General features: G+C 29.9%; 3 protein-coding genes across 6 annotated transcripts; 1 reads left to right on the top strand and 2 right to left on the bottom strand.

Annotated features, from left to right (window-relative positions):
* The first annotated feature begins 117 nt into the window (after nucleotides 1-117).
* Nucleotides 118-8,896, top strand: Metrn (meteorin). The gene is made up of 3 exons (XM_015330147.2): nucleotides 118-979; nucleotides 7,297-7,933; nucleotides 8,166-8,896. Exons 1-3 carry the CDS (start codon nucleotides 846-848, stop codon nucleotides 8,382-8,384), a joined length of 990 nt encoding a protein of 329 aa, XP_015185633.1. The 5' UTR covers nucleotides 118-845; the 3' UTR covers nucleotides 8,385-8,896.
* A 314-nt stretch (nucleotides 8,897-9,210) lies between these two features.
* LOC107071274 (testis-expressed protein 2) lies at nucleotides 9,211-15,219 on the bottom strand. Of its 2 annotated transcripts, none has more exons than XM_015330143.2 (8): nucleotides 14,359-15,219; nucleotides 13,956-14,052; nucleotides 12,515-13,769; nucleotides 11,854-12,225; nucleotides 11,593-11,782; nucleotides 11,013-11,524; nucleotides 10,474-10,546; nucleotides 9,211-10,359 (listed from the first exon to the last, which is right to left on the bottom strand). In XM_015330143.2, exons 2-8 carry the CDS (start codon nucleotides 14,005-14,007, stop codon nucleotides 10,030-10,032), a joined length of 2,784 nt encoding a protein of 927 aa, XP_015185629.1. In that variant the 5' UTR covers nucleotides 14,008-14,052; nucleotides 14,359-15,219; the 3' UTR covers nucleotides 9,211-10,029. The 2 variants fall into 2 exon arrangements, with proteins under 2 accessions (XP_015185629.1, XP_015185628.1); XM_015330142.2 differs by having other exon boundaries at nucleotides 13,956-14,490; nucleotides 14,567-15,219.
* A 706-nt stretch (nucleotides 15,220-15,925) lies between these two features.
* On the bottom strand, nucleotides 15,926-24,062 carry UGP (UDP-glucose pyrophosphorylase). Of its 3 annotated transcripts, XM_089176942.1 has the most exons (11): nucleotides 24,044-24,062; nucleotides 23,763-23,877; nucleotides 18,076-18,312; nucleotides 17,798-17,980; nucleotides 17,507-17,712; nucleotides 17,351-17,426; nucleotides 17,118-17,264; nucleotides 16,906-17,044; nucleotides 16,687-16,824; nucleotides 16,444-16,610; nucleotides 15,926-16,354 (listed from the first exon to the last, which is right to left on the bottom strand). In XM_089176942.1, the coding sequence occupies exons 2-11, from the start codon at nucleotides 23,784-23,786 to the stop codon at nucleotides 16,142-16,144; spliced, it is 1,530 nt and encodes a 509-aa protein (XP_089033068.1). In that variant the 5' UTR covers nucleotides 23,787-23,877; nucleotides 24,044-24,062; the 3' UTR covers nucleotides 15,926-16,141. The 3 variants fall into 3 exon arrangements, with proteins under 3 accessions (XP_089033068.1, XP_015185666.1, XP_015185668.1); XM_015330180.2 differs by lacking the exon at nucleotides 24,044-24,062 and having other exon boundaries at nucleotides 23,763-23,929; XM_015330182.2 differs by lacking the exons at nucleotides 23,763-23,877; nucleotides 24,044-24,062 and adding an exon at nucleotides 20,212-20,780.
* Between the last annotated feature and the right edge of the window lie 545 nt (nucleotides 24,063-24,607).

The following is a 24,607-nucleotide window of genomic DNA, read 5'->3' as shown; positions in this document are numbered from 1 at the left end:
TTTAAATCAATCGAAATTAATTCCAAATTTCTCTGCTTGGTGGCGCACTCGTCGAATATAAAGCCCTTTCCGCCTCATACCCTAACGTCAGTTAGATTAGTCGTGTGCAGCACGCAAGTAGTAGTAGTGTTGGGTGCCATTGTGCAAGCAACTCTGTCGAGTATACCTGCGTCTGTATTTGCGCGTAAGACAATTATTATAACAAAGTAACGAAGGATATTTATTTAAGAAGAAACAACGAACAACGTATGGAGAAAGAAGACAAGTTTTATCGCAGATGCAGTTTTGATAATTTCATAATAACCAAACATACTTATAAAAGCAAGAAATACATCTTCGTCGATTGTGTTGTACGCAATACACACGTGTGTTGCCTCGAGCTCGATAGCTATACTATACATATACACAATGCGATGTGATCGCCGATGATACGCAACGAAATCATAAAGAAATTCTTTCGCGCGTCAGCGAACACTGAACGAGCATTCGGAAAGAAGGCAACGACTCTTGAGAAAGAGAACACCTAATCCAACGGTACAACCTGTTAGTCGTTTCTAGACTCGACTTTTAAAATCAACATAGTAATGGACCACCCACTTAACACACGAACTTTGAATATCTAAGGGGATCTTTAGAAAAAGAAAGACCAACTTTTAAGGGACAAGTTTTGGAAGAAAGAAATTTTACCGGACAACTTTTAGGAACAAAAAAAAATACAAATGTTGTTGAGGGATTCAATAGATCTATAAATAGAAAGGAAGATAAACATTCCTAACAAGAGGGACGGAAAAGGAATAAAGGAAAAAGAAAAACCCTAAAAAGGAGAATAGTCGAAGGAAACGAAAATGAATTTAATAGGACCTTTTGGTTTTGCGGCAATAATATTGTCCCTTGTGGTCATCCTAGGCGATATACCTACGATATCGTCACAAGAGCATGGCATTCTTATACCTGCTGACGAATGCGATTGGATCGGAAGGTTAGTACTGTTTTTCTTTTCAATTCCCTTCGCCTTTTTTTTTGTCCTTCTTCTTCCCGCGCTACCGATTTTCACGATCTCCTTTCATGTATATTCGTTCGATTTCACTCGAACTCATTCTTTTTTCCTCTTTCTTCCTGTGATTCCGTTGCCTAGCATGTTGTTCTCCTTGGTATCTTAAACCACCTTATTTGGTGATGGCTTTTGGATATGTATTTCACAATTCTTAATTCGTCTTTCTTTTTCAATCAAATCCTTGTCAATGTATCTAATTTATTTTGTCCAAAATGTTACTTTTTAAAAATGGATTGAAAAACATAAATCATTTTACCATACATGCATGAATTATTGAAATATTAAATATGGGTACTTACGTATTAACGCCACCGCAGCAAAATTCCGCTAATGCGCCAATCTACACATTAAATTGTTGCGACAAATCATAGAATAAAAAACTTTATTTAAAATCAAAACACTTTCAAAATTCAAAACATTTTATTTATAAAAAGTAGTCAATCGGATTTCGATGGAAAATGGGCCGATATAGAATTTAACATAGATTCAAAACAGTCTCTATTTTCTTTCACCTGATGCTGTCGCCCTAATCCTGACGAAACCCTGACGAAATCTTGACGGTTGCTGTGTGCAAACAACAAGGTTATTGTATGTGAACAACAAGATTGCTCTTTATTGGCGCATTAGCGGAATTTTTGCTGCGGTGGCGTTAATACGTAAACACCTTAATATGTAATAAATAATACTGCTTATCTTTATATAATTCGATTATACGAATTACTGTAGATTAAAAGGGAAGAACAACATTTTGGGGAGAATCATTTATCATTAATTACAAACGATTGGACAATAAGAATTATAATTGAGAGAAAAGTTACGATAAAAAAGAAATACTACCGTTTATAACTGTTATGAGTTTGCTCTAGTTCCTCCTTCACTGATCTGGATCATAGTGATTCGCTCTTGCTTCAATTCGATTATCGAGTCGAGAATTGTTCTGTTAAATATCAGAATACATAATAGTCTTTTCGAAGTATTTTTTCCAATAATAATATCATATTATTCTATCATTACTTTTGTTTACTTTTCTCTCTGAGATGTAAACTATTCGAGACAGTTGCAGGTCGGACTTCATATCGTAAACACGTTAGCCGATTCAATGCGTACTTTCCTAAACGGTATTATTCCTTTTAATCTTTTCATTAATTATTTATAATTATTCATTATTAATTATTATCTCTCGTTCAGCAATGAATTGAATTCTCTTTCTCATACACAGTTTTTTATCAATTTGTTATCGGAATCAAAAATGAATTTTTCATAAAAAACCGATTTGGTTTCTATAAATTTTATTTAACATTTAAACTAATTGTTTGTTAATTAAATATATTTCTTTCACGAAGTATTACATTCGATACAAAATTTGAAATAATAATTATATTAAATGAAACACCATTGGGTACTTAGGTATTAACGCCACCGCAGCAAAAATTCCACTAATGCGCCAATAAAGAGCAATCTTGTTGTTCGCACACAACAACCTTGTTGTTTGCACATAGCAACCGTCAGGGTTTCGTCAGGGTTTCGTAAGGGTTTCGTTAGGGTTTCGTCATTTTTTAGTGTTATGAAAATGAGTATTTGGGATTTGCCAAAAACAGAACAAGATGCGAGACATCATTTGGAATTTTATTTATCAGAGTTTATATGGCGACAGCATCAGGTGAAAGAAACTAGAGACTGTTTTGAATCTATGTTACATTCTATATCGGCCCATTGTCCACTGAAATCCGATTGACTACTTTTTATAAATAAAATGTTTTGAATTATGAAAGTGTTTTGATTTTAAATAAAGTTTTTTATTCTATGATTTGTCGCAACAATTTAAGATGTAGATTAGTGCATTAGGGGAATTTTGCTGCGGTGGCGTTAATACGTAAGTACCCACCATTGTTCCAAATTACATTTATTTTCTTTTTACATCTTTCAGATTTATTCATATTATTCAAATTACATTATTGTTTTATAAATAGGAAATAATTTATTTCAAACGTTAAGGAAGAAAATATAAATGTTAGACAAACATTATCGTAAAATCAGAATTGCGAATAGGATACTTATTATTGCTACGTTAAACCGTTTGATCACTCTAGAAAGATTATGAGCGAGGTCGTAATATCAAAGGTTGCTATGACGAGAAAACTAGTATAAAAGTCGTCTGCAACTTTGTCGTCGTCGTGGCCGTCGTGGTCGTCGTGTTGTCGTTGTGGCGTGGCTAAGCGCGAAAGTATGCATCGAATCGAATGAAATTCATGAGAAAGGCTAAACCAGACAAGCGGGAGTGCGAAGGACTTTACCAGCTTCTGTATTTATACATACATATACACGTCAACGTATACATATATATGCTTTACTCTTTCTACATCATTATACATATATTGGCCTGATTAATAATATGTAATATTCCAATTTTTGATTTTATAGTTAATATTTAAATAAAATCATTTCTTTTCATATAATCAAATTTTAATTCAATGCTATTATTCTTAAAAATGTTTCATAAAAGATTAGTTTCTTCTGTATATATATGTATTATTATATATTTATATATTGGTACATTTTTCGAGAACGGTTTAAAAATCCGGTTGTTGGCATTTCTCCATAAAACCCGCCCATGACTTCAAGTCTTATAACGTTGAGTGACGTCACTGAATATCCGCGTTCTTCTATATATATGTAAATGTATATATGTATTATCATATCATTTATTATTCAATGGTTATAAAAATGTTTGTCATTCAGTGATATCAAGTCTTATTTTTAAAGAAATGTATTTTAAATATCAAAAGTTAACTATCCATCAAGTATTTTGCTACTGAAATGAATAAAAATTTTCAAAGTGGAGTTAATTATTTTGACCCGTGAACGACTCACATATGTATACATATATACATATATATATATTTACACATATTAACCCGATAGCGCTTTATATATTTAGAATATTTTTTTTATAAGCAGATTATGCGACATTTTATTCATACGGGTAGTATTTGATGCTACTAACAACCATGGCGTTTACATGAAATACTGTAAGACTGAAACTCGAGACGCCGCCGAATTCACGCTCGAAAGGGTTTACGGTAATTCAAGACACTTTGTCAGGACAGTCTCTTTTCTAAAACTCGTCGTGATTGCTTTCGTACAGAAAGAAAGAAAGAAAGAAAGATGACAAAAAATGAGAAGAAGTGGTTCAGACACGTTGCTTGCTCTAGTAGCTTGCTGAAAAGAAGTCTTTCCAAGAAGAAGAGAAAAAGAGGAAGAAGGAGAATGAGATTTATTTGATCGTTCCTCGAGATCGTTATCCACGCGCCCACGTGCTTTTTACGTCAGAATGAACGCGTACATTACTTAGGATATATTTACGTGTCGAGATGAAACAACCTAGCTAGCCTTTTCTTTTCTTATAAAATTATATCTGTATTGTTCATTGCGTTATGAAAAAATATACCTATATATATACACGTCAGCATTAAATTTATAGACTTTAGTTAACACGTTCGTCGCCCAGCCCGTTTCGGTCGAGTTTCTCGCCAGGCCCAAAATTCAACTGTCGGCGCGCCGTAACGTAAAAAAGCGATAAGTAGAAATATCAACAATGCAAACCGAGTATTATGATTATATTATATTATTATATTTTATTTATTGAAAATAATAAAATATAAAAATCGTTTATTTACCGAAAATAATAAAATATAAAAATATTATTTATTTACGAAAAATAATAAAATATAAAAATATCGTTTATTTACCAAAAATAATAAAATATAAAACTATCTATTATTTATCGAAAATAATAAAATATAAAACTATTATTTATTTACCAAAAATAATAAAATATAAAACTATTGTTTATTTACCGAAAATAATAAAATATAAAAATCTCGTTTATTTACCGAAAATAATTTTGTTTCGGAATAGGCAATGTGATAAGTTTTTCTAACTAAAAATACTATAATTTCACAAGAAAAGCGTCACCGTATATGGTGACGGGGCCCCGGAGAAGCATGACCGTTTCCGGTATATGGTGCCATGGCGACGAACGTGTTAAATAACTAACGTAAACGTTTTTATCGAGACAGCACTTATAAATATACGAATTCATAAGAGAGAGTTGTTTAAAGTATACGAGATTAAAAAAATATTCTTCAATTTCATTTCAACGTGATAGATTTAAAGTTTGTTTTTAAAGAACGGAAAGAGATAAGAACGTATCTATGAACTATCCTTGTTGCAAATTTATTTTTTTTTATTTAAACTTAATCTGTTACCTTAGTTAAATCAATAGATAAAACTCATCTCGAGATTAGATAACTTTCTCTTGGAAGGACCATAAAACAAATGTCTGTCTCTCGATTTTTACTCAGTGTATAATATAGACTGCTGTCTATTGAAAGAAAATCAAATAGATCAATGTAATTATTTACGAGTTTAGTTAGTCATTAGATGAATTAACAGATTTGACAAAGTAACACATCAATATTTTCTATATGTTATATCTCGTATACGGACATTTAATATAACGGATTCAAGAAGAATTGTATCCGCAGCTCTATAGTATAGAAGCAGAAATTCTTATCCGGTTTTGAATGGGAGAGGTAAGGGGTTGGGAGGAGAGAGAAAGAGAGGGTAGGGAAAAAATGTCGATCTCTTTTCGTATATAACTCGAATACCGTTTCGGTTCATAAAACTGGCAAATAGAAACGGCGATTAGAGGCAAGCAGGCGTTGGTGTGGTGGTGGTGGTTGTGGTGGTGGTAGTGGAGGTGGTGATAGTGGTGGTAATAACTTTTTCACCTATGCCGCTTACCATCGAGCTTAAAAAGAGAAATAGAGAATTATCGGTCCATGTTACCTTGTCTAGTAGAATATAAAAGGAATGAGATAGGAGAGGAGGGAGGGAGGTAGAGTAGAAAGAAAAGTCGTTGGTCTTAACAGAATGCTAAGACCCGTCGTGTATGCCTTACGGAAACCTGTTTCCGCTTCTGCGACAAAGAGGCGAGGAAAGGGGGAAACTCTTTGCCCGGTTCTGTGTCTATACATACCGTTCTGCTTTACCGTACGTGTCAGTCCTGTCTCTAAAAGAGGGTAAGTGAGTATGGTAGCCGCACGAGAAAACAGCGCTGACTATGGCTACAAGAGAGGCGCGTGGCCCATTCCACGCCTTCTTCTTCTTCTCCTCTCTCTCTCTCTCTCTCTTTTTCTTTGTTATGTTACTTTCTTATGTTATATTCTGCCTTATTCTCTTTTTATCTTTTTATACAAGACCAGTCTACTTTATTATCTCTCTTTCTTCCTATAACCATACGTATTTTCTCTTCTCCTTCTATTATGTATATATATATATATTATACACGTTCCGTATTTAGAACACACTTTTCAGCTGAGCTGGAGTCTCTATATAGCTAGCTAGCTAGCTAGGTTGCTTTCGTTTGTAGGACCGTCCTTGGACATTCTCAATTTTTATGCTTATTCCGGTTTATCCAAGAATGCCTCTCTCTTTCTCTCTCTCTTTTTGAATATATAATATTTTATATACGATAAAATCAAGATAAACTTATAACTTTAAGCATAAGAGATATATCCAGTTTAAAAATGCAATAGTTTCGGGTTACCTATAAGAAATAGGATTTATTATAAATATAGATTGTACATTGAACAATTTTAATTATTAAACAGATCAAATAATTTATTGTCAGGGATAGAATATATCAACAACGATGACTGAGCCTATTAATTGTGATATGTAGTTTGCGAGTTGCAGCGACTATAGGTAAATGCATACGCCCATTGCAACTTGAACAGACATATTCGGGTTATCTTATCTTCTGGGTATAATGTATACCATTTTGGATTGAATATAAAAGACGATTTTTGATCATTCTTTAAGTTATATGCAGTATAACTGAGTGTAGGACGAATTTTTTGTTAATCCTTTTAGTGCCAAATGACGATATATCGTTGCGCAAGCGTTGGCGCCTATTATACGCATCACGTTTTCGCGCGGAACTAAAAGAGTTAATGAATTTGCGATCGATTCTATTATTTTAAACCATAATACCGAAGATTTAAATAAATTTTTAAAACAGTCTCACTCGAATATAATATGATTACCGATAGGTTTCATCTTACATTACATTACATAGCATTAAATGGTTTGATCTTTTATGAAACACACTTGAACCACAAATATTGTGTCAATCAGATATGTAAGATAAAAAAGGAAAATGTTTGTCTTTATTTTAGTGGTGGAGGTGGCCGGGGAGTACGACCCGTTTATCTTCGATGTACAAGAGGGACTGTTTTATGGCATTATCCTCGAGGAGCCTTGAGGATAGTTTTATCAGTGGGTGCTGCAACGAGTAACTCAGCGATTGGATCTCGATCTGGTATTAAAAGTGTTTCATTGGCAAATGAAAAGAAGGTTAATGAAATTGGGCCCAAATCGAATTCCGGATCAAGCGGTTTTCGCGTTTGCGTTAAGGCTTCAGGTCCAATAAGGATATATTTGGAAAGCAACGGTACGCTGAGGGCAGTTTACTCGCCGCGAGATGGAAAGAACGAAGCGTCTCATCGTTGCTTTTATGCCAAAAAACAACGTACAGCTCTCTTCGTCGAGGCAGACGAATTAACCATGAATAATAATCGTGCAAAATTACAATACGACGTGGAACCGTTTGTTGTTAATCATCGCACGCCGAATGAATCCGACGAGGAGGCTGAATGTAGACCTTGTTCAATGAAGGAACTCGCTGAGGCTTATTGTCAGAGCGATTTTGTTGCTAGAGGTACCGTCACTTCTGTCCAAAGGAGACCTGAGCTTGAAGCTTCTGAATTAATCTTTAGGATAACGAAAATTCTTCACAAAGTCGAGGAATCTGAGGTAAATACTTGTTTCTTTATACAGATTTGGAAAGTTAACATCTTAAAAATTCAACCCCTTCTCTCTGAACAAATTCGTGGTACTTGTCTGTCATTAACTTTGTAAGATATATTCAAAGAAAAAGATTTCTGCCAATGAGAATAGATTCTAAGTGTAAATAAGTATTATCCTTATATATTACGATTATAACAGTCTCATGTGTTTATTCTTGTTTTTGCTTGTCTCTTAACAGACCAACGAGGTATTCTCCATTCTTCCAAATTCTCATCTCGAAAAAAACATCCGTATAAGAGTATCTTCTGCTTGTGACGCTCGACATGGCCAGGGAGAATTTGTAATAATGGCACGTAGAAGACTCGACGATCTCATTCTTGTTTGTGCACCAAGACTAGAAACTTGGGCGGAAGTCGTGCGTGAATGGATCACTGCACCGTGTCTGCTAAAAAGCTAGCGATTAAGAGACTATTAACATGCTCTCATCAACTTCTTCTTATCATTGCAATTATATGTATAAAGCCTATATTCCATTATTAGATATCAGAATCGTCCCGAACTTTCAAAAAGTAGTTTAAGTAAGCACAGTGCTGATATTATATATTCATGATGTAGGTAACAAAAACATAATAAGAGATAAACTGCATATCATTCGATAATGTAAACATCATATAGAATATCACAATTTATCATAGAGATTATTTATATTTTTTGATAAGTATGTGCTTACTTACTACCGAGTTCATTTTCAAAGATATATTGAAAAGGATTAACAATCTTTATCTGTATCTATATATAAGATATATATTTTTATCTATATATATAGAATATATTTTATACGATGTACATGGCTTACAAGAGTAAGTGTACTTCGTGCGCAAGATCTCTAAACTGTGATATTATTCTTTTATAGAATGAAGAATAACGTGACGTATATATTATCTTAATCAATAAATTTTTACTAAACTAGCCTGTTTGTCATCTTTAACGTCGTACGTAATAGAAGAGCAAAAAGAGAGAAACATACTCTCTCGCTTTTGTATACGCGAAGAAACTTTATTTTCCTTAACGTGAGAACTTCCGCTGCGTAATTATGATCACTTTTCATATATATTCGCTTTGATAATCATTTACGGTTCATTTATTATTTTTCTTTTTTTCTTTTGCATTACATATGATATCGTTATAGCTTTTAACTTAACACAATCGACAGACAGATCTTTAATTGCATTATTTCGTAATAAGGAACTAATACAAATTAGAAGTAAATTACAAAGGTGAAATCGCCACAAAAAGACGTTATTATTGTCTTAAAATGTATATACATCTACATACGAATAATAACGTCAAAAAAATCGTGCACAAATCATTATATACTAGTATTATAAATACATCCGAGAAATCGTTCTCTATGTTTTACAAGCTCGTGTAGTAGAAACATTTCTATGTTGTAACTTTCACTCGACCAATTTCCTTTAACTGCAAGTAGCACGGAGATATTCTTTTATAGCAAACGCTCACTATCATCACGACTCTCTTAAGTCGAGTTTTAGTGAGTAATACAAATATATACACATACAATATTTTTTTCTTTATTTTTGTATAACAAATATTCGAAAAATTATTCATTTGTTTCCACCTTGAAAATGTAAATATGACTTCTGCTTCTAATTATTAATGAGTAATGAGAAACGCATTTGTTAATCTTGTAAATTTAATGAGAGCTTAATATGAAATATTATTTCAGTAAAAAAAATATATATTTATATACGTATTTTATTCTACGATAGAATTTCTGATTTCTCTAAAATCATACTTATTGTTTACCTCTTGTTATACTCTTTTAGAAATATATATATACTTTTTGCATAGATTCAACTTTCAAGGTGGACTAATTACAGATCATATTTTTCTTTCTTACTTTCTTTTTTTTTGTTTTCTTTTGTATATAATTAAAAGGTTTCTTTGAATGTTAACATTACTAATACCTTTTATAATTGTACAGTAATAAAATATAGACATCGAATTTAAAACTCTATGCAAAATTTACATCTTGTCAATACACTTGCGTTTATTACATACATCATCTTGTCCAGAATAATTTACGTTGTAGCATAAGGATAATTTGGACATAGTGATATAATAAGATCATACATATTCGGTAATACAACAATTTTTTCGAATTCTCGGAGTAATTTGGTTTCAATCCATTTGGTCACATAACCGATATTTACTATTCTTTCGCCTAAGGCAGGTGTTACGGTAATCAAAATTTTCGGTGTTGGCTTGAAACCATACCAAAGTCGATCAGAGGGTGGTGGAGGAATGTTTATAGATAAGCAGCCTTCAATACCAGATACACTGACCGTCAAACGAATTTCAGTATTAGAAACACCTTCCATTGCTTTACGCACATAAGACAATTCGGTTGCCTGAAAAACATATGAAACATATTTTATATATAATTTTATTTTGTTCTTTATGTAATTTAGTTTATAATAATGTTGTTTCTATTGTTAAAATATATTTGTCAAAAATATACTTACATGCTGAAAGTATTTGCTTGCAGCCAATCTATCTACCATACTGAGAAACTTTCTCCCCGAAGACTGGGTGGAACTGTAAAAAGTCAATTTACCAAGTAAATAGATTTGATCAAAAAGTAGATTTAACTCTTAACACTTAGCCGACCGCTCGGGTAAATCTACCCTTTTCCAAACAAGTCGGTTGCCGACCGCTCGGGTAAATCTACCCTTTTCCAAACAAGTCGGTTGCCGACCGCTCGGATAGATCTACCCTTTTCATCTGAGGAACGCTTCTTTCTCAATAGAGCTTATTTATATAGGGTACAACATATAATAAAATGCACCAATTTTTGAAATCTTTCATTGCTCATTATTATGACTCTATATTTTCGGGTTTTCCGTTGGAGTCTTTGCCAGCCATAAAATTATTTTCTAGAACACTACTTCAGAAAAATGCACGGTGGAGAGGCACAGTTTGGCTTTCCCGAACGCGGTGGAAACTGTAGAGGTCTCTGTGGGGCGTTCGGTCGACTAAGTGTTAATAAGGAAAAATAACTTACGGTGTATCCTTCGATGTTGTAATCGTCATATTAGACTTGTCTTCTTCTTCCGTCGACGTTTCTGGACTATCTTCTACATCACTATCAAACATAGGAGATCTTATTGTCTTAGATTTTTCTCCAGCTATCACATCACTAGAATTACTAGACACTGAACCAGCTCTGGTTAATTTCATAAGATTTAGTTTTGTTTCGATAGTCATAGTTAAGCATCCCTTGTATAATACATTTAGATCTATCCAGAGTCCTCGTTCATCTATTATTGGTTTTGACGTATCTTGAATAAACGGTGCTCTCTGACCTATCAGCATATCCGTCACAATTAAACTCTCCATAAAATATGGTAGTTTGATATTCGAAAGTTTTCGTTGAATTTTATCTTGAATAAGATTTATAGTATCGGAGCATTTGTGCATGTCAAACAATATACGACCTAATAAACAGTTGAGCCACATCATATCATATATAGGAATAGGAGATTCAATCTCAGAACTCGGAGTTGTTGCAACAGTCTAAAATAATGAATTATTTTAAAGTGCCTCTATTTCAAATAAATATATAATAATTTCTTTATACTTACATCAAGGTACTGACTCATGTATGTATTATAATTGAGTTCCGGAGGACGGTCAAAAGCAGGACTAGGTGATGGTGGAACTTTCGATTCATTAATAATTGTTTGTTGCGACAGAGATGAATTTGAACTATCATTAGTTGTTGAAATAGAATTTCTTTTTTTACAGCTTGCTGCAATGATCAAACGTCTATACCTATGATTAATAATATACAATGAAAATATAAATATAATCATTTGGTATTATAATAAAAGTGATTTTATTACCAATCTTCTTTTTGACGATCAGCTCTTGCAAAAATAAATAGTTTGCATATATCACTTTGGTCATTCTCGCTATGACCTATGAAAGAATTTTTGAGACTTCGCGTTTGTGTAAAATCTTCATCGGTTTCATCCTCATCTTCCTCTTCATCTATTTCATCTTCGATTTCTTGTTCTATCTGTTCTTCATTCTCTTTATTATCTTCTTTATCTTTCTTTTTATCTACTTGATTTTCTACGTCTTCCTCTATAATCTTTTGGCTATTATTTTTAAAAGCATTAGTTTCTTTATTATAACAGTCTTTCAAGGCAACATTTTCAACTAAGGCTCCCTTTTCTATCGTAATACAAATTGGGTACTTTTTGCTCCATCTCCTGTATAATAAAAATGACGATATTTAAAGACATTTATCATCAAATAAAAAGATTTGTTTATTATGTTTTTTAAACTAAGAGGAAAAAAGGAATAATCGTAATATGAATAATTTTGACTGTTTTTATGACTACTGCCTGTAACTATGAAGTAATTACCAATTGGAAAAAGGTGTTCTAAATAGGTTGTACGAATATGAATTATTTATTCACTTGACCAATTTTCAGTACCATGTATAGTCCAATAGATATGAATACTCTATTAAATTTGAAGTACAAGTCACGAGTATACCTTATTCTAATAAGACCTTCAGGAAGTAATTCTATCTTTGCACCAGCCAAGCTATAAGTTCTTCTCCGGGTAAACTTGAGTTTGTGCTTTGGTTCATCCCAAACAGCCCTTTTTGGTATTCTCATTCTTGTTTCCATTATTCGCAAGGTATCACCTTCTAGTCTAAAATAAACAGACTTTGTGCGTGCCACATGATAATTTTGTGGATCATATAAGTATGGTAACTCATTTAACCATCCCTCAAATCTCTCTAAAACTGCGTGCTCCTCTACTGCAGGTATTTCTACAACTGGTACCTTATTTGTCGATATTTTTTTACCTTCGGGTACAGTAGTTAAAATTTTTTTCATGCTTGCTAATGTATCATATGCTATAATAGATGTAAATACACCCCCGACAAAGCCAAGAATATACTCCGGAAATGGAATAAGGTAATAAGAAGAAGCGATTACCATAATAAAAACAAATATTCGATGAAACAACTGATTGAGTAGTTCATTTTTAAGCCATGCGAATGTTGGTTTAGGTTCTGTCCTAGGTGAAAACAGGATAGTGTGTAATAATGATTGATTTAATGTATCATGCAGTTTTTTATCGTTATCTTTTATATCAATACATTTAATATCTGGTGGATTACTCTGCGTTTTGTCATCTGTTCCATTAGGAAAACTTTCATTTAATTCAGCAGCTTCTACTCCACTTTCAATACTATCTTCTTCTGAATTTTTTGTTTTAATACCAACTTTTATATTAGAGAAACCAATAAATCTGCTACTATCTTCTTTCATATCAATAAGTGGAAAAGCTTCTTCTTTTTCTTGTTTATCAGAAATAGTAGTTTTTTCAATCGGTGTTACATCTATTAAATCTTCCGAATCACTGATACTTGAATTTTCTTTACTATTTCTATATGCTTTTTTGTGTTCACTTTTGATCTCGTGAAGTTTTTCTTCGAACGTTTTAGTAATTTTACCTTTGATCTCTGATAAGACTCTCCAGGGATCAGAAGATTGGGATGTTGTTCCTTCAGATATATTTCCATCGATACTAGATGACCTTTGATCTAACTTACTTTCCGTTTTTTCTTTATCTGTTTTTTTATCCGGAGTCTTTGATGGAGATAAAGATAATTGAGATGAGACTTCTTCATATTCCAAATCTTGTTTTTCTTCATCTGTACTAAGGTATAGTTCTTCCAATTCATCATCACTTGCATGATAATGTATTATTGGAACAGATGTTGTAAATGGTTTACCTTTATAAAAGAATACACATTTTATTTAAGTATGACAAATAAAATATAACATTTACTTATATTAAAGGTTTACGTATTGGAAACTTGATTGATCATACGTGCAATATGGTGAATAAAGTCATCGACATTAATTGACAAACAAATGATTAATTAAATTTCAATAATGTTTCTAAATGAGATTCTTACCTTTAATCATACCCAATGTTATTTTTCCTGTATTCTGTTTAGAAGTCATCATCAACTGCTTGATATTGAATCCTTGATATGTGTCCTTGCACCATTACTATCGTTTAATGGTATGCGTTTTAATACAATCAGTCACAAAAAACTGAACGTTTAGTTAACAATTAATCATTCAATTAATTATTATTGATATAAGCGTAAACTTTCTATTTACATATTATTTAATTTTATTATGACTCATATACAAAATTAGATAATGTAAAATAAAGGTAGGAAAATCTTTCTAATCACTATGTTACATTTATTGGCAAAACTTTTTTTTATCCATAAAAATGATATCACAATTTTGCATTACGTATCATGCAATTATTTTAAACAACAACAATTAAACTTTACAATTGCTTACTAACTGCTGTTGTATTACGAATGATTACAATGCATCTTATAAATCTTTTATTTTTTTAATGTGGTAATGCACTTAATTTTGAGGTCATTGATTGGTTACGTTATCCTCACTGACCAATACTAACCAATCGATCTATAAGTTTGAAATTTGATCCATTAATGTTAGTAGCATGGCATAAAAGATGTTCGTACGTATTTAAATAGATTACCATTGACAAAATAATTTTAAAACGAATTATCGAATTATAAATTTGTCGATAGAAAGTTTTACGAATATATTTTTCAAATGTATTTAAAGCGAATTCATATGAAAGATTGTGTCACTAAAAAACTCTACAGTCAGCTGTTTAAACCATCGTTTAAAGCCCGGACTATTCAAACATATAAACACGCGTTATCTAATGTCAACAGTTCTAGAGACCCTATAGGAGGGACGCGCCATGTAGATTGCTGGGGGACAAGAACTCGTGTAGCCACGTGATTGCGCGCGAAATATTCAAACATTGAAATAATTATGAAATAATGAATTGCATTAAGTACAGAAAAAAATGAACTATATTTAATGATAATTAAAAATTTATATTAATAATTAATATAAATAAATAATAATAATAATATTAATTTATATTAGTAATTAAGAATACACTGTCGAACCATGATTATTAATCACAAACAATAAGTCTGTAAACAAACGTTAACGATAAGTTATAGGTTAGGTTTGTACATTTATACTTGTAATTATTAAATGAGTCAATTAAACCTACACTTATAGAAAACTACTAAAAAAAAAAAAACAATTAAACATAAATATCACAATAAAAACTATAAGTATTCCAAACTTAAACTAACCACAGCCGTTAATACATACTAAAGATAAACATGGCTGCGCGATGCAACGGAAGCTGTCCCCCCACATTTTCAGTCTTGTAATCCACATGGCGCGTCCCTCCTATAGAGTCTCTAAACAGTTCAAATCATATGCGCTCTCTACATGTTACTTTTTTTAGGTTGCTCACAAATAAAGAAGTATGAAGGGTACAGGTAAGGAGTATTATCTCATATGGGAGAAAATTTTAAAAAGTCTCCAGCGTATTCTATAAATAACAGTTCAAAAACCTTTTAGAATGGCGCTGGTGTAAACAAAGGGTATGGTATGAACCAAACCCTTTATATAACCTTAAAGAGTTATTATGAGAAAACGTGTAACTAGAGTGATTTTATTTTGTGAACTGTGAATAGTACGTTTATTGATTTTTTTATCATTTAATTTTATGAAAAAGTATGTGAATAACAACCTTGTTTATTTCTCAATCCTACTCTAATATTTGGCGCTTCTTTTAAAATTTACCCTGATGCTAATGTGGCGCCACCCTAATTAATGCATTTTGATGGACACTTTTCATATACGCAGATGATACTCCTTACCTCTACTCTCCATATAAAGAAGCTTTAATATTATTCAGAAATTTTCTATAGCAAATTACAATTATTATTTCAAAGATTTCCTAAAACAATTGTGGGAAACATACATTACCTCTTTGTGATATAAGATGACAATTGAAAAACAATTTATTTTTGCATCAAGCCATTTATATTTTACAATCATTTCATTTAAATACATTTTTGATTTTCTAATGTCAAAAATTTGAAAAAATTTCACTTGATATACCCTTATGTACAATTTATTTGACTAGTTTACATCATCTAAAATATCTGGAAAGCATTTACAATTACATGTGCTTCAATAATTTGTGCAAGTTTATAAAGATAGACATGACTCTGTACTAATGATCTAATATACGTAAATTTCCAGAAACTATTTTATTCTCCAGGATAGTTCCAGATGGAAGATCTATACGTTCTCCATGATTAGCAATAATGAGGACAGTACCTTTCAAAGAAACACTTTTACCAAATGTTACATCACCTGATACTGTCAAATGATCTAATTCTAAAAGATCTGGTATTGCTGGAAATCTAGTCAGAAATTCTTTTACCTATACAAAGAAAAATGAAATTTTATTATATCTAATGTTTAATGAATAATTATTTAGAACATTCATAAATGAATAAAACGTAAATCTACCTTTGAAAAGTGATTGTCACCCAGTTTTATAAGAGGTGTTGTAGGGAACATTCTTTGTGGACTCATTACTAAAGATCCATTACGAAGTATATAAAGATTACTCATGACAAGCATTAAATCAGACGTTTTCTTGACAGGTAAGAATCTACTACGTGGTACATTTATACCTAAGAAAGATATTACAGATTATAATTATAAATAATCATAAAAATAAATTAGTGGTACATATTTTTCTTTGCTTACCAATGCTTCCTTCGAAAGATTTCATTGCAGCACCTACAGCTGTTTCAAGTTGTATAATATTTAAACCATTAGATTGCGTTTTGTTATTAACAATAATTTCCATATTCAACGAATTATTTACCAAAACTCTTTCAATAGCTACGAACATATATAAAATGTATTGCAAATATAAAACAATTGATAATATAGAATAATTTTATAATATAAATTATCTTATACCATCAAGTTTAACCCAGAGATTGTTGGTATTAAAGAATTTAAATGTTTTCACGGATTTAAAAGCATCTACGTGATCTTTAGGAACCTGTGCAATTTCTAAAAGTCGAAGTTTATCCTCATATTGAATAAGGGTTCCACCCTGTCAAAGAATTAATTGATGTAGACAAATTTGTATAATCTCATCAAACAGAGGAAGTTTTTAATTAACTTACCTTGACATCGGCTTTTGTTTTATCAGTTACTTCCATAACAAATTCTGGTGAGGAGCTGTGCCCTTTCTCTAGCAGCAATTTCAAAATTCTTAAATCTACAGTCGCACCCAAGTTATCAATATTCGAGATAAAGCAATATTCACGACCCTATACGAATAATAATTAAATATAAATGATATTATATAAATTAAAAAATAAACTTATAAATAATAAATTTCAATCAAATATAATACCTCCTTAATGAATTTTTTCAGTAGACCAGAATTCTTAAAACTTTCATAAAAATCACCATGACCAGGAGGATACCAACTGTAAAGACAAATTTCTTAGTATTCAATATAATTATTTGTTTCGAAATAGGTGGTTATAAAAAATATATAAAATCATACGCTTCCAAATCTTCATTTACATTGCAATGTTGTGGAAGAGGAAGAAACGAATCTCTATTAATGCGAGGATAACAACTTTGATTAAAAGTATGAATATCAACATCTATTCCTTTGTATTTTCTGATAATTCGTTGAGTATCCTCATCTGTGTTGAATGAGTTCATCAAAACAAGTGGTACATTCGCTTTATATGTTTTATTCAAATACTGTTGAAATATGAAATACTTCAGATTAGATGTTTGAAAAATCAAAGTTACATTATAATTATTATTAATAAATAATTCTATCTACTTCGATTTGTTGAACAGTTAAATCAAGAAAAGTCAATCCATTGCGAACCGCTATTACTGATTTTGGTCCATGGCATCCCATACTTGTACCTAATCCACCATTCAATTTAACAACTATTAGTTTATTTAACATAGCCTTGACTTCTTCATTATTAGGATCAGATAGACTATCGTAATTATGTATCTAGAAATAAATAAACATACAAATTAAAATATTTAATTAAAAAATATTTCGAATATAAGAAAAATACTGTGAATATAAGAAAAATGTGATCATACAGCATGTTCCGGTAATTTTTGAATATTATCCCATTCTAGAGATGGCCCTTCTTCTTCTAAAAATCGTTTAAAAAGATTCGCAAATCCATCGAATTGCCGGGCAAATTCTTCTTTTCTATTTGGGGGAGCAGTATCTACCAATTTGTTTAACTCCCGTTGCAGTTCATTCTCGGCATCTATCTTAGTTCGTTGACGAAACGCCTGTGTATCTGAAGAACTACGTTGATGACCACGTGCCTATGATTTTTAATTAAATAATATAATCATAAAAGTTCATTTAATATTACCTTTTGTATAACCGAATATTATAGCAGCCTTATTATTATAATTATTTAAGCTCGAATTTTCGCTCATGATGATGATCGTTTAAAAATACGTAAAAAAAAAATACTTAAGAATAAAAATAAACACAATAAAATGATATATTATAAGTTAATTTGATATGTATAAAGGAGTTTATAGAGATAAAAGCAAACAAAATAATAATAATTAATATAGTTATTCTCAAAATTGGATAAAATTCTTAATATGTTGCAATAAGATAATCTTTTTTATAAGAGCATGTCGTTAAAATTAAAAGCGTATATTCGTAACTAGGTCTCTATAAATAAAAATAGTAAATAGTTTTGTTTCTTCATTCAAATGTCTCTCGATTCATAAAAACTTTTACTATATTTTCAATGTCCCTCTGTGTGCGTAGTTTTGTGTGTGTGTGTGTGTGTTGTGTGTGTGGTGTAAGGTACGCGTACAAGCATTTATGTTTTGTATTTTTATTTTATTATTTAATTTTTTCTCTATGCATAGAATATTTCAAGCCAATGATTATTGTTCTCATGTACCATGTCAATTTATATTATATAATAGAATTGGATTAACGCGTGTATATTTTATGTAGTAGTTGGTAAGCATTCAATGCTCACAATACATAATCATATATTTTATATAGTACACCAATTAAAATTATTCTTTTAACTCTTTGGGGCACAGTGGGATTAAAAGTGTCCCACCTTTTTGATACACCGTAATACACGGTGGAACATTTTTAGTCCCACCTCGAAATATTATTGCAATAGCTAAACATGCTCATAAGATTATATTTCGTCTTATTTACGCAAAACAATTAGTTATTAACTCTTTTTTTTGTGTTTTTACATTATTACATTATGTAATACCTTTATTAATAAAAAATATAACAATTTGGTTTTATTTAAAATTTAATCAAATTTCTCTATGCAACATAGGGCTATTTTATTATCTGAAATTCTATGCCGCAAAGAGTTAATTAATGTTACTTTTAAATCAATTCTTTTATTAAACAGTATCAAATAATCTTATTTAAATAATTATTTTGTTTAATTCAGTTAGAATTGGGATATATTCTTGTTTTTTTAAATACCCATTTGAACTAGAACGCTAAACAGTTGACCTTTTCGATCAAGATACGAGTTATCGATGTCTGATTATACGAATCATGTTTTAACGATATGAGAAATTACAAAAAAAAAAACACCTCTAAGTACATTTAATAATTTCATTTGCGAGAAATAAAAAAAAGTAGAACACATAAATATGTGTCGCGAAAAAAGATTAGAGAGGAGTATTGGGCGCCATTTAAGCGGGAGAAATAAATGAGAAAATGTTGTAAGCGTACATTTAAAAAAAGAATTTTATCGTTCGTAATGGTTTTTTCAAAGGAAAATGTGACGCGAGAATGAATATTTACTTATGTAAATGATAAACAAATTAACTGACGATTTATAATAATCCATGGAAAAATAAAACTAAATCATTCTTCTTTATACTCGCGCGAATCGTATAATAAAAAGTTATAATCCATTCTTTGAGACGATAATACCATAATTTATTATAAGACATTATTTTTAATAATTATTTACAATCTAAATATATAATTTTGCATTCATTGATATAAATTTATAATTACAGTAGCTTCAATTATTTTTTATAATTATAGAAGCAATTTGTTACAAGTACAAATGAAGACGTAGAGAAAATTAAATTGAGAGGATTAATCATATGAAAACGTCAAGTCATATTCTTCTTATACTTAAATAATATCGACAATTGTATATAAAAATGATACAAATTTATAGTTTCAAGCAGTCATGGCAAGCTTACTTGTAAAAGATACTCCATCATAGCGTCCTCTTTGACGCTCTTTCCTCGTAAATTTAAAATGAAAACTTATATTTTTTGTAATGCCTTTAGAAAAGTGCAGTGACGCAACGATGACGATGACACAATGTGACACAAGTTAAAAGAAGTATAGCTAACTACTCCACACGACAGGAATGTATGAAGGAACGAACGAACGAACGAACGAACGACTGTGTGTCACACGTGACGAACTTGTACTCCCAACGAAGCTAATCTACGACTACACAACACGTTGTTGCGTTAAATGAAAGAGTAGTAACGATCAACCGTTTATCACTTCGTCTTTTAAAAGGAGGAGGAGGAGGAGGAAGAAAAGGAGGAGGAAAGAGAAAATATAAGAAACTAAAACGCACGAAGTTCTTTTTCAAAATCGGTTTAGAAATGAAAAATTGAAGAAAAACCGTAACGAACAAGCAAACCCCTTCATTTAATAGTTATCTTATTATTTGACCTTCTACCCGAGTCATCTTATCTTCAACCGCGATATTAATTATCATAAACAACATTTGACTCTTCATTTGATCTTCAACGATTTTTTCTATCCACTTCTCTCAACGAAATATAATAATTCTAACTAAATTTACTCGAATCAATCGATTCAAATATTCAATTATAATTTTATAATTAAACACAGTTAATTTTTTGTACTTTTCTTTTCTTCTCAATAGACTTTTATTAGAAAATTCTTTTAATTATTTTAATAAACTATAAATGACTATTATCCTAAGATATAGTTTTTGTTAATGACCAATTACGACACAAATATGTATTGATAAATTGTCAGTAGATTTAGTGTTAAGAATATTTTTCTAATGATGACTTATCTCCTTCTTATTTTCATTTCTATAAAATATCTAATATTAAGCAAATTCTAATAAAAAATTTCTAATTTTATCCTTATCTACGATAGGATTAGTATTATCATTCTAAGTCGCATATCGAATTTTTATTCGTTCTAATAAAAATATCATTAAATATCAGATCGATTTCTTGAAAAATTAACTTTACTGATAATGAGTGGGATATCAATCAAAATGCCATTTTATTCTGAATATGTAAAGAAAGAACTAGAACAGATTTTTTGCAGAGGGATAGTTTATTCGTAAACAGGATCTCTGTTTTTTCTCCTACACTTGGAAACATAAAAGTGATAATCAAAATAATTGACTGAAATTCATGCTAGTTTTAGTAATAAGTTACTGGAATAAATAAATAAAATTAACGAGTTCACTAGACTAAGTTAATAAGTATAGACAGTAAGATTTATGGTATATTTTTGTGATGTATTTTCAAACACCATATATGTAAAAGAAAAATGTATTTTTATAAGAAGAGAAAAATAAACATCAATTAAAAAAAAAAACGTAAAGAAAGAAGACAACATTCCTGTTTGTCAACAATAGCATTAAAAATAATTTATAGAAAGTTCTACATATACAACTTTGTGCAATGTGGTATTATACGTATCTTCGTCAAGAAAAATACTTATTTATTCTATCATATCTTGTCAAAGTATAAGATGAAAACCGCAGACGACAATAATTGTCATCGTTAGACGTAAAATACAATATTTCATCCGTTAGGAAGATCTGTTAATTTACATAATTATATATAACGAAATAAAAATGAAAATATAATTTTCAATAATGTATATGTGCCCATAATTATGAAAGTGGTCTAACAAGGGGAGTGCAAGGTCTTGCTATTACGGATTTTGTTCAAATTTTGTAGGATGATAGATTTGGCTTCCCTGTTTACGAATATATATATGGTTATAGGGGCCACTATTCAATAATTTTTTAGATATTTGCAATTAAAGAGGATAAATAAAGATGTCGTTTAATCCTTAAATTCATTTCTCAATTCTTAATTCTCAAATTCAAAAATAATATTAATAATATTAATAATAATATTAAATAATATTAATATATTAAAAATAATATTAATAATAATATTATATGAATATTTTTGAATATTGTATAAATATTTATTTTTCAATATTGTATAAATATATATTTTTGAATTTGAGAATTAAGAATTGAGAAATGAATTTAAGGATTAAACGGCATCTTTATTTATCCTCTTTGATTGCAAATATTTAAAAAATTATTGAATAGTGGCCCCTATAACCATATATATTCGTAAACAGGGAAGCAAAATCTATTATTCTACAAAATTTGAACAAAATCCGTGAGGGCAAGACCTTGCACTCCCCTTGTAAGTCATGTATCTCTTGTTTCGAAATATTTAAAGATTTCTATTTGAACATTATATGAATTCTATGTAATATTGAAAAAAACAAACATTATCTAACGATTCATTTTTGACAATATCGTTTCAAATTACATTGAATTTATTTCATTTCAAATAATGTGGTGCGTAATAACTTATAAACTCATTTTTTTTTTAATTTTGACTTAGATCACTTTCATAATTATCGGCACATATATCTTTTTTTTATTTTTTATTTATTTTTTTTTTTTTAACGGAGAACTAAACGTAACTTCGTATATTTATTTGTGTTATTTTGAAATTTGATAAATCTGGAAAAATGCAAATGTCACGATGCATATTTCGAAGTTTATACGTCAACCATGATAAGAGATTTAATTTTCATGATAAGTATTTCAGTTATTCAATTTTTTAATAATTATTTTTGTTCCTTTTGTCGAGTTGACAAGTTTTCCATTCATTAATTACGTAAAAATATTCCATGAACAGTTCTTATCTATTCTAACGAATTGTTTCTAATGTTAATGCGTGTAAAATTTAAAAAAAATATATCAACTTTTTCCTAAATATACTAATTTATACATGTGAAATATGTATATGGAAAAATTAGATTTTTAAAAGACAAATTAAATGATATCAATATAGACAATAATGATAATTATTTTATTGATAAAATTTATTGTGACATTTAATAGATTATTTTTTGCTAAAAGACTAAGTAAATATCATTCTGAGCTTATCATCTTTTACAGTGTTTATACAGCACTCGTTACATAATTTATCAATGTTATGTAATCTATAAATCTTAACGTAGTAATAAGTAAAGTATTAATTTCTCCTTAATGATGGACACAGTTCTTAATTTATAAATGAAAAAAAAAATATTTTACAAATAACATTAAACATTTGTTGTTAACAAAAACAAAAGTGTCTCAAGGATATAAACATTTCTATACAGTTATAATTTGATTCGTTTTAATTGAAGCAATTAGATTGTATAAATTTAAAACGTTGATTTCTTATATATAACTTAAAATAAAATTCCAATGCAGATAACCTCTAAAGTGTATATAGATTATAGTTAGATAAATATCACACTAGGAAAGAAAACACATATTTCAAAGTATTAGTTAACCGTTCAATTTAAACACTTCAAACATATATATATATATATTTACATATATATATGTACGTGTAAATGCAGTTTAATTAATATCAAAAATAATCATCTCATAAGTTAAAGTCAAATAATTGTAATAATTCGCGTAGTTGTGACTTACCTTTCTGTCATCGACTTCTAACATTTTTTAAATGAATTTTATGCAGCTTCTCTGAAATATTTGATTCTTCCCTTCAATCCTTGAACAAGGTCAGCGAACAACCTCTGTGCTGTATCTGAATCAATGTCACCAAATATTTGAAACTGTGCATGTACGATACGTAGATGACATCTTTATTTGTAGCTACGTCCAAAAGTATATAGATATATATATACATATATGTATATAGATATCTATGCAAGATTAAAAATACATTGATTAGTTATAAAAATAAATTTTACCTCTTTACAAAGCGTGATATTTTATTGAACAAAAATTATTTTTCAAACAAGGATAATATCCATTTTAATTACTAGATTCATAATCAAATTACTAGATTTGATATTCATCCTTGATTGTTATTAATACCTTATCTTTTTCTTTGTTTTTATTATTGTCCTTGACCTCTTGTTGAATTGAAAACAAAAAACGTATTAATTCTAATCCAACATCATTATTAACAATGCAAGAACAATTGTATTGTTAACAATGTTTGTATTGTTTATTTATTAAATATTTATCATTCTTTCTGTATAAAGATATTAAATTTCTAGACAAAAAAGAAGATATATTAAATATCTCAATTGAAACTAATTTTGATTATAACAAAGAATTATTTCTTTTCTAATATCAATAAAAAAAGTTATTAAATATCTTATTAAATAATCATGTAGTAAAACAACAAAAATATATTGTGGTAATATAAGAGAGAGAGAGAGAAAAATAGGTATTAGAATAATTATTAATATATTATTAAAAATTAATGAAAAAAGATACTAATCAATCCCTGTGCTGATTGGTCTTTT

This window comes from Polistes dominula, unplaced genomic scaffold (genome assembly GCF_049000335.1).
Source record: "Polistes dominula isolate Pdom_NZ unplaced genomic scaffold, Pdom_raw_medaka contig_12, whole genome shotgun sequence".
Lineage (NCBI taxonomy): Eukaryota > Metazoa > Arthropoda > Insecta > Hymenoptera > Vespidae > Polistes > Polistes dominula.
Note: the sequence above shows the minus strand (reverse complement) of the source record. Positions and strands in the feature narration are given on the sequence as shown.